Source organism: Macaca nemestrina, chromosome 4 (genome assembly GCF_043159975.1).
Source record: "Macaca nemestrina isolate mMacNem1 chromosome 4, mMacNem.hap1, whole genome shotgun sequence".
Classification (NCBI taxonomy): domain Eukaryota; kingdom Metazoa; phylum Chordata; class Mammalia; order Primates; family Cercopithecidae; genus Macaca; species Macaca nemestrina.
The window spans coordinates 11,324,150-11,342,069 of record NC_092128.1 but is presented as its reverse complement, the minus strand read 5'-3'; the positions used below and the strand labels follow the sequence as shown (position 1 = coordinate 11,342,069).

Here is a 17,920-nt window from a genome sequence, read left to right as displayed (position 1 = left end):
AGTAGAGACTTCAATCTCAGCAAATAGGGTAATATTTTTAAAGTTATTGAAGTTGTGTAAGATAGAGACTGTAAATGGGTGACTATTTTGTTTTATTTGCTTAAATTAATGCTTGCTTTTATGGCCATTATATTGAAAAGACGTTTATGACCCTTCAAAAAAGACATCAGGTGAGAATGCTATTCCATCATGAGTCAAAGAAAGATTTGGAGTACTGCTGCAGGACAAGGCTCTTGATAGAGATTATAAAAAAATGGAAGCAGTGTCAGACACTTGAGTGTTTTATGCCAGAGGCCGATTGCAACAGAAAAGATAAAAACCAGCATAATTTAATTAATGTATTTTTAATTAGGTGAACATAGGTGAAGGTAAATCTGCAGGTCTGGACACAAATGACAAACAGTTTATTGTCAGAATCATGTCAGAAAGTGACAGAATTACTAAAATATGATGTGGCTTCTTTGATTATCAGAGAAACTAAAGGAAGGCAGTTACAAAGAGGCTAAAGGTAACACTGGAATATATTTATTCTACAGAAAATGTATTACTATGGGGGACACGGTAACTGAACTTGTTCTAATTGATTCAAGAAGAGCGAACTGGAACGTGCTCTAGTAGAGAGGCTTGTCGTTATAGATGAAAGGGATTTAGAGCCTAGACGATGAAGTCGCTTTTCTAGAGTCTCACAGGATAGTCCTGGCCAAGCCATAACGGGGACCAAAATGACTTTAAACTGTTCTAGATTTAGTAGCTTGGATCTATTTAACTTTTGCTTTTTTGTTTTTATTTTTTATTTTTTTACTTTAAGTTCTGGGATACATGTGCAGAACGTACAGGTTCGTTACATAGGTATACATGTGCCACGGTGGTTTGCTGCACCCATCAACCCATCATCTAGGTTCTAAGCCCCGCATGCATTAGGTATGTGTCCTAATGTTCTCCCTCGCCTTTCTCCCCACACCCCAAAAGGCCCTGGTGTGTGATGTTCTCCTCTCTGTGTCCATGTGTTCTCATTGTTCAACTCCCACTTATGAGTGAGAACATGTAGTGTTTAACTTTTGTTAATTCATGTTTCTACTCAACTAATATTTTTAAGCCCTATTATATGCCAATTTCTGCCTTCTTAACTTTTAATGTGGGGAGGCAGACTTAAAAAAAATAAAAGGTGCACAAATAAAGGGGAGATGAACGCTAGGGAGAAAATTAAAGCAGGATGGGGAGGCAGAGAGCAGCTGTAGAATGGGAAAGGAAAGGCTGGCGCTGGAGGAGAAGGAGTGGGTCCTGAGGGTGCCGAGGAAAGACAAAGGAAGCAGCAGGTGCAGAGGCACTAAGGAGGGACCCTGCTGATGTGTTTGAGGAATGAAAGGTCCGTGTGGCTGGTGCCAAAGGAGCAAGGAGGGAGGATTGGCGTGTGAGGGCATAGAGGCAGGAGAAGCCAGGTCATAGAGGGACTTCAGCTGTTCTCAGGACTTCACTTTTACTGGAACAAGACCCGCTGCCATTGAGGGTTTTGAGCAGAGTATCAGAATCTCACTTATATTTGAAAAGCCTCACCGTGACTCCTGTGTTAAATGTAGATATGAGGAGGCAAGGATGGAAAGCAGCAGACTGGTTAGGAATCAGGATGGCTTTGACCCTAGTAGTGGTGGTGGGTTGGCAGGAGGTGTGTTCAAATTGTGGAAACACATTGAAGGTAGAGCAGACAGGATTCATGGGCAGACTGGATGATCAATGCAGAAGAGAGGCATTAATGGTGACTCCTGGGTTTTGTCCTGAGCACCTGTAAGAATGGAGTTGCCATTTACCATGCTCTCTCTCTCTCTCTCTCTCTCTCGCTCTCTCTTGCTCTCGCTCTCTCTCACCACTTCTTTCCTCTCTATCCCCTTCCTTTTTAATTTATTAATTGATAAAACTATATTGGTCTATAGAGTTTCCCACGGCATGGATTTCATGGAGTATTTCCCTGTGTGCCATTTTACATGTTCCTCTCTCCCTTGTATATTCTGGAAATCCACAGTTAGGTCTATAAACTTGGTCAAATTCATGCTTGATTTTTATCAGTACTACATTACATGTAACATTGATTATGTATTTTCATCCAAAGGTGCATCACGTCTGGTTTCACTTGTGATTATATTAGCAGCCATTGATAATCATTGCTTAGATCCTACTAAATTTGTCAGAAGTTAGGAAGTGATGATACTCTAATCCCATCATTTAGTCTTCTTTTATGAGCTGAAATATTTCCATCAAGACAATATTTGGTTTCATTAAGGTTCCTATAACAAAGATAGGTGAAAGGCTTGATTCTTCTCTTCATTCACCAATATTCAAAATAATAAGTCGATTACCTAGCATCTTTCAAATTTAAACATTTTTAATAATTTTAATAAACTTAAGAATTTAAATATATTTGATATGCCTTAATCCATTGCAGAATATTCTTGTTGATGTTAAAACTGGCCCTTCTTTGGCCCTGGGTGTTTTTGAACTGCCCTCAGTCTCTAATTGCTTATTTTTTTTCTAGTGGGATATATTCCTGGCTCATCTTTCATCTTGCACATTTCCAGCCGTAGAAGCCATCATTTCTCCAGGGATCCTAGTTTTATCTTAGAGGAAATGGTATTTAGTGATGACAGTCTGGTGCACGAGGTTGGTCCTTGTTTAGGAGCTTTTTCAGTGCACAGAGGCAAGACATATGCCACATTTAAAATTAGATAACATTATCTTAGGTTCTTAGTGATGCTTCTAACTAAAATTTAAATGTATATGGAGCTTTCATTTAACCTTATCTATTTTGGATCTGCTTCTTTTCTTACACTGAAATTTTCAGGGTCAAAATCACCAAGATAATTACTCACTTGCTTTATTCCACATGTATAGAACATTTCAATAGCAGAGAATGCAATGTCTAATTTTGCCTAAAAGGTCAGGGTGAAAAGAACTTTTGTTGACAAGATGAAGATATATATTCTGATTAGAGCAAACACCATGTAGGAAGACTCAGGCTTGAAAGAAGAGCATAGTTCATTTAGGAAAGAGAAAATCCGGTTCCACCAGAGGAATGATGGATGACAGTCAGGAAGAAGTTGGAACATAATGAGCCTGATATTCAATGCTGCAGATGTTAGAGCACCAACTAGATACAAAAGCTTTTTTTTTTTTTTTTTTTTTTTTTTTTTTTTTTTTGCCTTGTTTTCAGGAGGTATCTTGTGTTTGTCTTCAATAAAAATATTGCTTTCTAGGCCGGGTGTGGTGGCTCAGGCCTGTAATCCCAGCACTTTGGGAGGCCAAGACGGGCGGATCACAAGGTCAGGAGATCAAGACCATCCTGGCTAACATGGTGAAACCCCGTCTCTACTAAAAAATCCAAAAAAAAAAAAAAAATGTAGGGCGAGGTGGCGGGCGCCTGTAGTCCCAGCTACTCAGGAGGCTGAGGCAGGAGAATGGTGTAAACCTGGGAGGCAGAGCTTGCAGTGAGCTGAGATTCGGTCACTGCACTCCAGCCTGGGCGACAGAGCGAGACTCCATCTCAATTTAAAAAAAAAAGAATATATATATATATAGCTTTCCTACTTTGTCCTCATAGGCAGAATTTAGGGATGAGCAAAGAGCAGGGGATGTTTTAAGGATTGCTCTCCTTAACACTGTTCTACACCAGCTCAGTAAAAAGACCATTTAAGTGTAGCTCAATTATTTTCTGACATTTGGAGAAGCATTTGCATACTAATAATCCAGGGTCCTGGTTGTTTTTCTCCCTACAGAGGACAAAGTGTGGACCATAGTGTCTCATGACTTGCAGATGCAGACGAATGTGGTCGCCTACAACCCAGAAAAATACTCAGTGACACAGCTTGTTTACAGCGCCTCCATGGACCAGATAAGTGCCATCACTGACAGCGCGGAGTACTGCGAGCAGTATGTCTCCTATTTCTGCAAGATGTCAAGGTTGTTGAACACTCCAGGTAGGCTGAGAATGGAACGTTACTTTTAATTACTATCTCAGCTGGTGCCTGGAATTACCTAAACAATCCAACAGGTGTGGTTCATTATCTTATAGTCCAGTCTTCAGTAGGAAGGAAGCTGTAAATAAGTAAAACAGAATCATTTGGCATGGTTTCTGTGGAATGAAGCTAAGAAAGAATGATTTTGAAGAAAAAGTAGTCTGTTGTTTTAAACTTACTGATTTTTAAATTTTATGTGCATATATGTTTCTAGTGCTTAATTATCAGTAGTGACTGTGAGACAAAGTTTATCAGAGCTCCTTGTGAACATTCAAGCAATTCCGTTTGAGAGTTTGGGGTGTCTTTATTGTAAAGATGAAAGCATTCTAAAAATTGTCTACAGTCAAATAGGATATAGAATAGCGATAAAATTTAGAGCTCTTTCTTCCCAATAGTCGCTTCGCGGTACCTGTTTGTCTCCAGAAGTCTAGCCTGATTTTTTGTTTTCGTGATGGCCAACTTTTAACAATTTGCTAGCGTGTGTGTGAGTGTGCACATGCAAACACACATACGTGTGTGCAAGACTGTGTCGGGGTGTAGAGAATAGAGCGGTTCCAAAAGATATACTGGAAATAACTTTACTGCAACAAGTCCCATATGCTCTGGGAGTCTTGGCAGTAAATTCGAGATGTTGTCAGAAAACTGCATCTCTGTGTCTGTAGTAAAACACAGTGGAAATAAGTTAAAGAAACATGAGTTCATAATTTCCAACCTTACCACTTCCCAAGTATGTCACTTTGGGGGAGTTAATTGACCTCTTTTTAAAATTTTACCTTAATTGGCAGATAAAATTGTATATGTCTATCGTGTACAATGTGTTTAGAAATATATATATATATAGTGGAACGGCTAACTCTCACATATGCCTTGCCTCATACATTTATTATTTTTTGTGAAACAAACACTTAAAATCCATGCTTAGCAGTTTTCAAGATATGATAAATACATTGCTATTAATCATAGTCACCATGTTGTACAATAGACCTCTTGACCTTAAGCCTCAGTTTCCAGTGTCTTTTTCTGTGAAGCAGAAATTATAATGGCTACTTCAGGGTGATTGGGAGAATTTCGTAAGGTAATATACTAAGTACTTATAAGACTTGATACACTTAAGGACATGATAAGTAGCAAGTAGTATATTGATTTTTTAAAATCATGTTAAGCAACTTTGTGCTATGTCAGAGACCAATGGGCTGTTGGATGCCCCAAAACAGTGATGAATTGAAAGCAATGTTGTACGGAGTAGTTTACAGAGAAGAGTTATAAGCAAACAGTGATACGACTCCAGTGACTGAAGGAACGCCAGGGTTCTTAATCTCACGCAGAATTGGATAAAACGACATGGACATACGTGGAGTGGTTTTAAGGAGAGGAGCGTTTAACAGGCAACAAAGAAGGAAGGAAGAAAAGAACACCTCCCCCATACAGAGACAGAGAGAGGGAGGATTCCAACGAGAGAAAACCCTGTGTGGGGTGGTAAAGTGGCTGCTTATATGAGGAGGATGGAGGCGGTGGTACCTGATTTGCGTAGGGTTCAGGGAATTGGTTTGACCAGGCATGTTATTCACCTAGCCCAGGGGGAAAAACTGGCCCTCCCACCCTAGCCTTTTAATATGCAAATGCAGGGCGCCATGATGCTCTACCCACATGCAGATATGTGGGGGCGGCCATGTTGCCAGGTACTTGTGATGGCAAGGAAGAAGAAGGCAGGAATCTCCATGTTGGGTGGACCCCGTTTCTAATGGCTGGTATTTGCACATCAAAGTTTGCCAGGCTGACTCTAAGAGCCCGGGTTTTCCTGCTAGACAAGAAACATTTTTGGAGCTGTTTTAAAAGAAACAAAAACTTTCCAAGGACCCCTTTTCTCCTCTATCTGCCTAAAATAATTTCTTAATAATTTCTTAATAACTCCTATGACAATAGTACACAATATTGTGAAAATGTGAGTGCTTTCTATGTGCAAAGCCTTGTGCTAGAAGTATAGACAGAGTATCCTCTAAGAAATAAGGTCGGAAAGGAAGGGTGGGAGTAGACTAGGAAGGAAAGGAAATGCTGTGCTGTGGAGTTGGGACTTCATCCTGAGGGCCAGTACTTCTCAGACTTTAGTTGGCATTACAATATCTGGTGAGATAATAAAACCTGGTTTGCTGGGCCCCATTCCCTGAGTTTCTGATTCAGCAGGTCTCAGGTGGTGCTTGAGAATTTGCATTTATAGTGAGTGCTATGGACTGAATTATGTTCCCCCAGAATTCCTATGTTAAAGCCCTAGCCCCCAATGTGACTGTATTTGGAGATTTGGCTTTTAGTAAGTAATTAAGATTAAATGAGGTCATAATGGTGGGGTCCAATAGGATTGGTGGCCTCAGGAGAACAAACAGAAAGAAGTCTTTCTCTCTGTCATGTGGGGACAGCAAAAAGGCAGCATCTGTAAGCCAGGAAGAGAGCCCTCACCAGAAACAAAAATCAGCCAGCACCTTGATCTTTCACTTCCCAACCTCCAGAACTGTGAGAAAATAAATTTCTGTCATTGAAGCCACTCAATCTATGGTATTTTGTTATGGAAGCCTGAGCAGATGAATACAATAGGGTCCCAAGTGATGCTGATATTGCTGGTCTAGAGATCGTGCTGAGAACCCGCACAACTCTTTTTTCTATTCACTTCCACTTCTCATAGGGGGTGTGTGTGTGTGTGTTTTAACTGGATCTGGTTTCCAGTGTTAGGAAAAGTCAAAGACTATATGTAGAAGACCAAGGGCACTAAGAGCCATTAATGAGCCTCATCAGCTTATCTTCACTGTTTCATGAGCGGATGCTCCTTACTGAAGCTCTTTTCACGGATTCCAGTGAATTAGTCCTCAGTCCTGGGGTGGGGGTGGAAACGGGGGCAAATTCCTGACCAGCAAAAGAACCTTGATACTCTCAGCTTTATGTTCTTTATTTTCTTTCTTTCTTTGATTAAACTCCAAAGTCAGCTTTTACTTTTTGAATTTTGCTCTGGTAATTAAAAAACACAGTATGGCTTCTGAATATGTTCAACTTACAGTTGAGGTACGAGGAGAATTAGACTAGAGGTGGGAAAAGAATTTACCTTTAGTGCTCCTGGTCTTGCAGTTCAGCTTCTTTCTTTTCCCCTCATTGACATTCCTTGTCTCGTCCCCTCAACCACCATGAAGCCTCACACACATAACCACTCTCCTTTACAAAACGTAAAATGTACAAAACATCAGGAAAAATGGGATAAACTTGTTATTAAGCACTATGTTAGTTGCATTTTCTAATAATGAGATAAAGACATTTTTATTTAATCTCCAGATACGCCTTTCACGAGAAAAACTGCTAAATTGAAATCAAGAGTAAACTTTTAATCTGAAGAGTAAATATACCATTTTCTTTGTATTTCTAGACATCTAGATACTGGGTTTCTTGTCATTTGTAGGTTATTATTGTACATAATAAATTGTACTTTAAAAATCAGTTTCTCATAAGTTTCTTTCCTGTTTGGACATCCTATATATATCCAATCTTTGATTCACATAGGATTTGTACTTAACAAAGGTTTGCTGATTCAAATGAAGTGAATAATAGGTAGCTTTGCGTGTTGCCTCATCCAACCTTGGGGCAGTTGTTTTAGGCAGGAGTATGCATCAGAGTTTTTAGGTTGCTTGTCAAAGTGTGGATTGAATGGCCTTACTCCCAGGCTTTCATAGAGGTTGGTTGGGGCCCCAAGATATTTGCTTTTAACAAACATCCATGGGTAATTCTGTGAACCACACATTGAGAAACACTGTCTTTAATTCATGGCATGAAGGTTTCTCATGTTGGAATTTAAGATTTTAGTCCTTCATGTGGGAGAAGATTAAAGGAAATATTAGGGCTTGTCTGACCCACTGAAATAAAATGGCATACGTAGTTACCTCCTTCGGCTAAAATAAATTGGCATAATACAATTTTTTAATCCTTTTGATATACCAGTCTCTAAATATTGTAAAGTGAATTTCAGCTTACCCTTCTGAGTCATTTTTTACAGTCCCAATTTTCATTTTCTAGGCCTACTAATCTGCAGAATAGCTGATGCAAGGAAAAGGAGTGGTTGAGACAGCAAGTTCCTTGTATTATTATATTTTGTATATGTCAAAACAAGAAAGAACACAATGTAATAAAAATCTTTAATTTGTTTTTTTAAAGGAGCTAATGTTTACTGTAATGGTTTTTTTTTTTTTTTCCTCCTTCATGGTAACATTCAATTTTAAATATCCATTTACTTATTCTTAACTAAGACTGAATTATATTAGAACTTCTGTAGTAGTACTTGTGACATCTGTTCGAATACAAAGTATATTCATTATAGTCATTGCAATTAAAATGAATATCAAATGAGATTGTAATAGCTTTGCACTTAAAATGTTATTTTTTATTTTAAGAGCTTTACCCTCAAGAGTTCATTTGGGGCTCTATAGTTTCTAATGATACTTATGATAAATAGTTGATATGCATATGGACCTCATTTTTATTTTGATAAATGTTTGTTTGTACCATACCATTAGCTAGCAAATGTAAAATTACACATTATTAGTTTCTTACAATTTTTACAAGGATACATGCCATGTAATATGTTCTCTTTTATTACCGCAAAACTTAAAAATATTAACAGATTAAAAATAATGATTTTGCCAATATTTATGGTTATGTCTATTCTCGTAATGTAACTATTACTTCAGTTGTCTTCAGCTTTACAAAAGACATAGAAATGGAAAAATAAAAAGTTATTTTATTTTATATAGAAAAGCCTGCCTAGAATTAGGCATATCAATTTGGGAATCACCAAATTAGTTTACCCAAACATAGAAAAATAATTAATGGTCATCCAGATGGATGTCTGCATGGTTTATATTTATATCCCCAGATTTGTAAATGTAACAGCACCTGAACTTATGAAGGGCTAAATTAGTGAACAATGCAATCTACTTCTGAAATAAGTACCATAAAAACTTGAATTTGGCCGGGTGTGGTGGTTCAGGCCTGTAATCTCACACTTTGGGAGGCCAAGGCAGGTAGATCAGTTGAGGTCAGGAGTTCAAGACCAGCCTAGCCAACATGGTGAAAACCCTTCTCTACTAAATATACAAAAAAGTAGCTGGGTGTGGTGGCATGCACCTGTAATCCCAGCTACTTGAGAGGGTGATGCAGGAAAATCACTTGAACTCGGGAGGCAGAGGTTGCAGTGAGCTGGTGTCATGCCACTGCACTCCAACCTGGACAATAGAGTGAGACTCTGTCGCAAAACAAACAAAACAAATCTTCAATTAGATAAATCAAGCACTGAGGGAGTTCCATTAGATCTTACTTGTGTAGTCTTAGTCAACAATACTAATACTCTTGGATAACCAAAATGTTTCTCTGTGTTTGGACAAGACCTATTATGCTGCCATTAAAATGTTTATTTGTGTATCTTATACATATATTGTAGTCATATGTTTATTTTACAAATCATATTATACTTTCTAATTAAGAATTTTTTTGCTGAAGTATTGATTCCCTACATACATAAAGATGTATTTAATTGTAGAGTTATAAAGTTATCTTTCCTATTTTTCTGGCTATATTGAGCACTGCTTTGTTAGTTTCTGGTGTTTTTCTTCTTTTAATTTCTCAGTGTTGTCTAGTTCTCAGAAATGATACTTTTTACTGATTCCTTTGTTGAAAGAAGCAATATAGATTATATATACTTTTGGATAGTTTACTATTAGATTTTGTATCTATTGAAATTGAATTATGCTTACAAATTTTGCCTATAAAGTAAGCTGTATAAAATTCAGTATACTTGATGATACTGAACTGTGATTTAGTGGCTTTGAAAAGACAAGAAAACATGACTCTGGCTTTGTAACATATAATCTATTTTTAGCAAAAATTTCTAAGCTTTGGTGCAGTTATCAAGCAAATGAATTTCAAGTTATGCTGTGCATTATAAGAAGGTGCAGCATTTAACTCTTAAGACAACATAGATAAATCAGTCGACTCCAATAAAAGATTTTTCAGTAAATAAAATTTATTGTGACTAATCAGTATATTAATCAAAAGATTATTTACTTAATTATTATACCCAATCATTGTATTAAGATTGAGTGATAGAATTAAATGAGACAAGCAAGGAGGATAGTAATAACTAAAGGGGAAAATTAGAAAATTATATCTAGTAATGTTTCATGCCCAGACAACTAGCATCTGCGTGATGGGCACTGTAATTGAAGGGGACAGAGGGATTGCAGGGAGAAGAGTAAGCAACTATTTCTACAATATGGATAGGAGTTGATGAGAACCTCAACTGGAATAATGAATAGGAGAATAAGTCAACAAATATTTTTTAGTTTTGCCTGTGTATCAAGAAGTGTGACATATAAGCTGATATGGGAAAGATTCAAATGAGTTAACTAAGAAAAAAATTAGAGGAGGATTCTGGGTTAGCAATGTCAGCATGTTCAATGATTCAGAGATGGAGCTCAAGACACGCTAATTTGAAGGAAGTGAGAGGGGTCAGAATGGCTGGAGTAGGGAACTTGAAGTCAGGAGAGGCAGAACAAAGGAAACTGGAAATTAATTCAGAGTCTCTGCATAATGTTGAGGATTTTATCTGAATGGCAAACAGAATGGTTTCAAGTAAGGAAGTTCTGGCTGTTCCATGGAGACTGGAGTGGAGGAAGCAGAGGTGGTATGAAGAGTCCATTGGCACCATGTCACCAGAGTGCACATGGACCGCATGTCTGGGAGGCCCACTGGGACTTCAGAGAAAGTTTGTTGTTGTTGTTGTTGTTAAGTTTAGATGGTGGAATCAACAGGAGTTGTGATTACTTATATATACAGGAGGAAGAAAATTCAAGGGTGACTCAAGTTTCTGACTTGAAAAACTGGCCAACAGTTCTAAGGCTTATGTTGTTTGTTAAGAAAAATCTGGAGAATTGGTGGTCACTTCACTTTAACATGCAAAGTGATGGCACTAGGAATACAGGTTTTTATGTGATCTGTGATGGCTGATGGCATAGCGTAAAATCCTTTTAACTGACATCAAAAAATTAATGAGTTACATTTTTTCTTCCCTGAAATTTTCTTAAACATACTCTACAACTAAAATAAAATGAAAGAACTAAGCGTATCATCAAAATCCTAATGTTGTCTATTCTTGTATTTATATTGAAAGATCAGAAAATATATAGTCAAGACTGACCAATCTTAATTATGTAACAATTTTTTTTGTTTCCCTCATGCAAAGCCTTCTGTATTGCTTCAGCTTCTTGGGCTGCCTTGGTTTCACGGCACCTGCATGATGACTGAAGCAAGGGAGGAGCAGGCTGCAAACTTAAGCGCAGACAATTAAATACTCCTGCAAGGAAGTAACACATTGTGTGTGTGCACATTTTATGGACCAAAGCAAGTCACATGTTTTGCTGGGCCTAACTTTAGAGGAAGACGAAGTACAATCTTCCCATGTACTCAGGAGCAAAGATCAAGTGCACTTCTTGAGTAGTTATAATGCCTTCTTAAGATGACTCAGAGAGGTAATGGGAGGAGAAAGAAAACACAGAAGAAAAGCAAAATACTGATTTTGTTGATTTATTTGTGGATGGAATGTTATGTTCACTTTTTTTTTTTTTTTTTTTTGAGACAGAGTCTCTGTCACCAGGCTGGAGTACAGTGGCATGATTTCGGCTCACTGCAACCTCCACCTCCCGGGTTCAAGTGATTCTCCTGCCTCAGCCTCCCAAGTAGCTGGGACTAAAGGCACATGCTGCCATGCCTAGCTAATTTTTTTTTTTTTTTTTTTTTTTTGTATTTTAGTAGAGACGGGGTTTCACCATATTGCCCAGGCTGTTCTCGAACTCCTGAGCTCAGGCAATCTGCCCACCTTGGCCTCCCAAAGTGCTAGGATTACAGGTGTGAGCCACCGCGCCCGGCCCGTTCACTTTTTTTTTTTTCCAACAAGGGTCAGAGACAAAGAGAGACTCCACTCAAAGGCTAATTTCAATGTAAGAGGACATCCTTCTTTTACAGATTAACTGGTAAGCAAAAAAATACAAAATAAAAATTCTGATACTATAATTATTTGCTTCCTTATGAAACCTTCTACAATTCTTACGGACAGTGATCACCATTTTTTTTCTGAATTCCTGTTTCACTTAGGGTCTAACCCCTGTCACTTAGCAGTTGATTATGGGCTATTCCTGGCTCTTTTTGCTCTTCATTATTTTCTGGTGTTTTAATGTTCTCTTTCTTACAACAATGCAAGGTCTTTGAGGACAGGGGCCATATCGTAGTATCTTCCATCATGCCCAGCTTCTAGACATCTACCTAGGTAGTGAATAAATTAGAAAAACACTAATTTGAAAAGGGGACTAAAGAAGAGGATGCAGCTAGCTAAAGGAACTGAAAAGTTATTAAACAGTAGGAAGAAAGAATCATATTCGGAAAGCCTTATAATTGGGAAGCTAAGGGAGATGGGTATTCAACAATAAACAAGCAAGCAAGTAAAAAGTAAGCAAAAACAAGAAAATTGGGGTACAATCAATGGTGAGACATCCTAGAAAGGAAGCCATCCCCTGTCATTATCTGTTGGGAGGCTGTTGGAGTTTCGTGTCAGTGGAGTTTGGTGGGTTGAGTCACTGAAGACTGCATGGGGAAAAGAAAGAATAGGGGAAAGTTTTCAAAAGGTTGATGGTAAAAGGATGGCTACATGTGGAAAAGTTACTTAATCAAATGACAAAGCAAGAGTAGGGGTTTAGAAGTGTTTGATATTTTTAGGGACGAGGGAGTTGTAATAAATTTATAAACTGAGAAGGAGACATTGGAGAGGTTCAGATTAAAGATGTAAGACAGAAAAGAAATATAGGTCCCCGGAGAGAAAGAAGAGTGTAGAATTTGCTTTGGTAAAGAACAAGAACACCTGTTTCAAGAAGGGAGCTAAAGAGAAGGGCAGAAGTTCTCATTAAATGTCTTGAACAATGCCATTGTAGACATTTATCTCATTTAACTGTCAAAGTTATGCTAAGTAGATTTTATTGTCTCTGTTTTACAAAACAGGACTCAGAGGAATAAACTTACTGAAGACCACTATATTAGTCCATTTTTATGCTGCTGATAAAGACATACCTAAGACTGAGCTATTTACAAAAGAAGGAGGTTTAATGGACTCACAGTTCCACATGGCTGAGGAGGCCTCACAATCATGGTGGAAGGTGAAAGGCATGTCTCACATGGCAGCAGACAAGAGAAGAGAGTTTCCTTAGGGAAACTCCCCTTTATAAAACCATCATCTTGTGAGACTTATTCACTCTCATGAGAGTAGCAGGGGAAGGACCTGCCCCCATGATTCAATTACCTCCCACCCGGCCCCTCCCACAACATGTGGGAATTGTGGGAGCTACAATTCAAGATAAGATTTGGGTGCAGACACAGCCAAACCATATCAGCCATCATAGCTGGAAGTGGGAAAAACTGAGATTCAAATGTATATGTATCCTATTAAAAACCTTTCTGACACACTGAAGAAAGTGTGAACATGGAGAAGTCAATGCTTGGTCACCAAAATGAGTATAGAACTAATCCCAGCAGGAATTGTACCCACCCCCATCTTTTCAACCACTCTGAAAGAATGTTTTCCCTCGTCATTTTCTTTCTTTTTTTTTTTTTTTTGTGCATGATTAGAAATGCTATTTACCAAGTGACCTTTGGTCAGTTCCAATATTTCTGATTAATAAATTAATCTTAAGGCAAAATTTATTAAGGGTAGCTTGAGTTGTACCTAAAGGGTACTACTAGTGCCTTTCAAGTGGTAGACTTGAACTTTGAGCTGAGACTTTGATTGTGTGTGTGCCTATGTTTGTAGCTTAGTCTTTAAAACAACAAATATAAGGATGAAATGGAAACTTCGTGAAGTTATCCAGTCACTCTGTAGAGCTTGTAAATCTGTCTTCTCATGTCTTTCTAGTTAAGGTAGACTCTAACCTTTTGATTTTGAAAAGCCATGTTTAAATAAGTACTTATTCTTGCTTACAATAATTATAAAGAAAAGTGAAAATGCAAAGCCTGCATGAGAATTATGGATTTTATGTTTATTTCTCCTTGTAGTTATCTGGCCATATGTTTTCTTAAGTTTTCAGACAGGAGAGCACACTGCTGTTAATCTTTTTTAAACAAAGATTATATATTAAAATGAGAGCAACTCAAAAATTACACCAAAGCTGAATTTTCTTTGAAGATTATCGCATCTTAATGAACGGATTTATCCTAATTTATGAGAAGTATGAGTTTATAGAGTTGCATTTAAACTAGTTAAAGTTCAATATATTAAAAGACCATAAAGCCAAGTTTTTCAAATTTGCATTTTAGTTTATTATATTATAAAAGATTGTAAAAATGAAAAACCAGCTATTATCCAATTCTAAAAATTAAAAAACTATGTTTGGACTATTTTTCAAAATTCCATACTACTTACTGTGCCATTCTGAATTTCAAAAAGGGATAATCATAAAGTCTTCTAAAAAGATTGGATAGATAAAACAACATGTACTTTAAACTTTGTAAATGATAAAATAATATAACAAAATTTAAGAAGAAAATTTTTTAAGAGTACTAACAATTTTATTTTTTATCTTTATGAATATTACTCTCTAGTTTTTGCTTCCATCTGTATATACTTTCAGTCAGAAGCAAAACTGAAATGAAGTTAATGTGACAGTCTTTTCTACTGACATTAAATCATACTTTTTTCCAGTTCATATATTTTCCTTAAAATTATCCACTTTAAACATAAAATGAAGATAAACCTAATTCATCACCTAATAAACCTAATCATAAATTATTTTTGAAAACACTTCCCCTAAACAAGCTACTGAAAAAAAGCATCAAATTTTTACTATAAACTTCTCTTGGAAATACCTAAAGTATTGTTACGATATTGCTCTGTTATTCATTCTGCAAACATTTATTGAATACAAAATATTTAGTTAGGTGCTGTGAGAATATAATGAGGGTAAAAATAACACAGTTGACTCTTCAACAACACAGGTTTAAACTGTGAGGGTCTGCTTACATGTGGATTTCTTCTGTCTCTACCACCTCTGAGACAGCAAGACCAACCCCTCCTCTTTCTCCTCCTCCTCAGCCTACTCAACATGAAGATATGAGGATGAAGACTTTCATAATGACCCACTTATGCTTCATGATTAATAAATGCATGTTCTTTTCCTTTCAATTTTCTTAATAACATTTTCTTTTCTCTAGCTTACTTTATTGTAAGTATACAGTATATAATATATATAATATATCAAATGTGTGTTAATTGACTATGTTATCTCTAAGGTTTCCAGTCAACAGTAGGCTATTGGTAGTTAAGTTTTGGGGAGTCAAATTTATAGGTCAATTTTTACTGCACAGGGGGTTCGTGCCCCAACCCCTGAGTTGTTTACTGTACTCTAAAATAGCATTTACCTTGAGATATAGAGTGAAACTTTTTCATAATGACAATAAAATAATTTTGTATAAGACTCTTACAAATACTGAAAAAATCTTACTGGTATGTCCATCATGGATAAAAGACTGAATAAATTTAGAATTCATAATGACTTCCAAACATTTTGATATGTGTATTTTGCATTAGGTAATTCTGCCTCCCCTGTTTGAAGAGGTTATATTTGGAGGAAAGATCAGGAAGGCTTAAGAATGGGAGAAAATATGGTCTCAGAGTACTATTAGCCGGGATATCAGTTCAGGTTCAACCAGTGAAACAGAACAAGTAGAAGATAGATTTAGAGATTTATCGCAAGGAATTGGCTTATGCAACAGCGGGGCCTGGCAAGGCAAGTCCAAAGCTGAGTCACACTGTCAGGAAAGAGAGGCTGGAACCTCCAGACACACACTGAAGCTGATGCCCACAGGACGTATTCCTTCTTTAAGGAAGTCTCAGCTCTACTCTTAAGGCCTTTCAGCTGATTGAATCAGGCCCATCCGGATGATCTAGAATAAACACTTTTACTTAAACTGTAATTACATTTACAAAATGCCTACGTAGCAACACCTGGAAGAATGTTTGTTTGAATAACTGGACCCCGTAGCTAAGTTGACAGATAAAACCGGCCGTCACAGTCAACAAAGATAACTTTTAAAATGAACTGCTGATAGATCCGTTTCTAGAATAGCAATGATTTATTCCCTCATTTGTATCACATATGCCTCTCTGGGTCAACATAGACAGGTGACGTAACATAGACATAACAGGTGAGATCCACCTGTTAGAGGTATGGAGGGATCTTCCATTCTCCTATCTCTTCCTTTCTAATGATGGTACACTTTGGTTGAGTGTCGAATTGCCAAATAAAGTTAAAACAATAGCAATTTGAAGGAATCAAGTAGATCAACTCAGGGAGATAAGTCAAAAGACAAAGACTCCTTTTCTCTGTGTTGTTTCAAAAAAGTTGGAGATGGCTTCATTCTACATTTTGATGAATATGGCATGTGTCCATTAACTCCTCATTCTCTGAGAGTTCTGTCTAAACAGAAGCATCTCCATTGAGTCAAATACAAACATCCTCTTTCTACAACCTTCAGAAAGCTGCAGTGCAGCCCTATCTTGCCATCAACATTCCTCTGCAATGTTTGTTTTCTAACTCTTACAATTGAATCAAGTTCCACTACCATGCAACATAAACATAATGTTAAAGATGCTCAGAGAAATACGGTTGAAGAAACTCATCCTCACAGAAGTGCCTGTGAATAAAATAATCCATAAATTTTATTTCAGAGACTGTATCTTTCCCGAGCTATTATTTTCTCACCAATGAATGATAAGACTTCTCTGAAATACTAGTTACGCTGATGGAAGTTGGATTCTATTACCTATTGTGTTTGTTTACAATTTACCAACACCAGTGGCTGGGTAAATAGTTTTTATAGGACAATGAATAATGTTGCAGAGTGTTAGCTGACTAGGAATGCCACAGCCATTATGACCTTCGCCCCATATCTTAAAATCTCTATAAAAACATGCTCAGGTTTTTTTTCTCTCTTGGTACTGGACCTGAAATTCAGGCTTAAAAATATATTGTCATCTATATATCTAGATAACTAATGCTTAATAATTATCTCCACATTCGATCATGATATAAATGAAGAGAGAGGAAATAGCATTAGTATTTATTAAAGGCTCACCTGGACATTTTATATATATTGACTCATTCCACCCCAAATCTCTGTGAGTTGTATATCAGAATTTCCATTTTATGTCTGAGGAAACATAACTTTAGAAGGGTTAATTAACCCAAGGAAAAACAGTAAATACCATGCTGACAGTCCAAACCAGATTAAAATCTAGGTTTATGTGCCTGTAGACTCTATATATTTTCTACCCCAAGAAGTTAGAAAGGAAGGAAGGGGGAAGAAAGGAAGGAGAAAGAAAGGAAGGGAGAAGGGAGGGAAAGGAAGGAAGGAAGAGAATGAGGCAACCTAATAAGCTAATCAACTGGGGAATTTTTAATTTTTTCTATTGAAACATTAATATGTGCTTCCAGCATAGTTAAAAATGAAAACCCAAACAGTTTTGTTAAGCAATAGGCCAAAAGAGACATTTATAAGAACTGCACAAACTTCTTTCTGAAAAATCCTACCTTTTTATGTTTTTTCAATATCCACTATTGGTCTTGACAAGTATATTAAAAAATGTGGTTTATATGACAATTTGTTTGAAATGATATTGAAAAACATTTGATGTGAAAGAAAAGAAAAAAAAAACATGCCTCTCTCTCCACAGAGCATTTGACTTTCATGTTTTTAATATCAAGGTGTTTCAAATAGAACATGTGAATTGTATATTGATGAAATAGAAAAAGGCTGCAAAAGGTTATCCCCTTCTTTTCAGACATAAGATATGG

General features: G+C 37.0%; 1 protein-coding gene across 1 annotated transcript in view; it reads left to right on the top strand.

Annotated features, from left to right (window-relative positions):
* The window catches only part of LOC105474842 (contactin associated protein 2), a 2,256,224-nt gene that overhangs the window by 1,483,979 nt on the left and 754,325 nt on the right, over positions 1–17,920 (top strand). Inside the window, exon 13 of the mRNA XM_011729645.2 lies at positions 3,765–3,965. Within this exon, the coding sequence (XP_011727947.2) occupies positions 3,765–3,965 (201 nt within the window). The remainder of the gene's footprint in view (positions 1–3,764; positions 3,966–17,920) is intronic.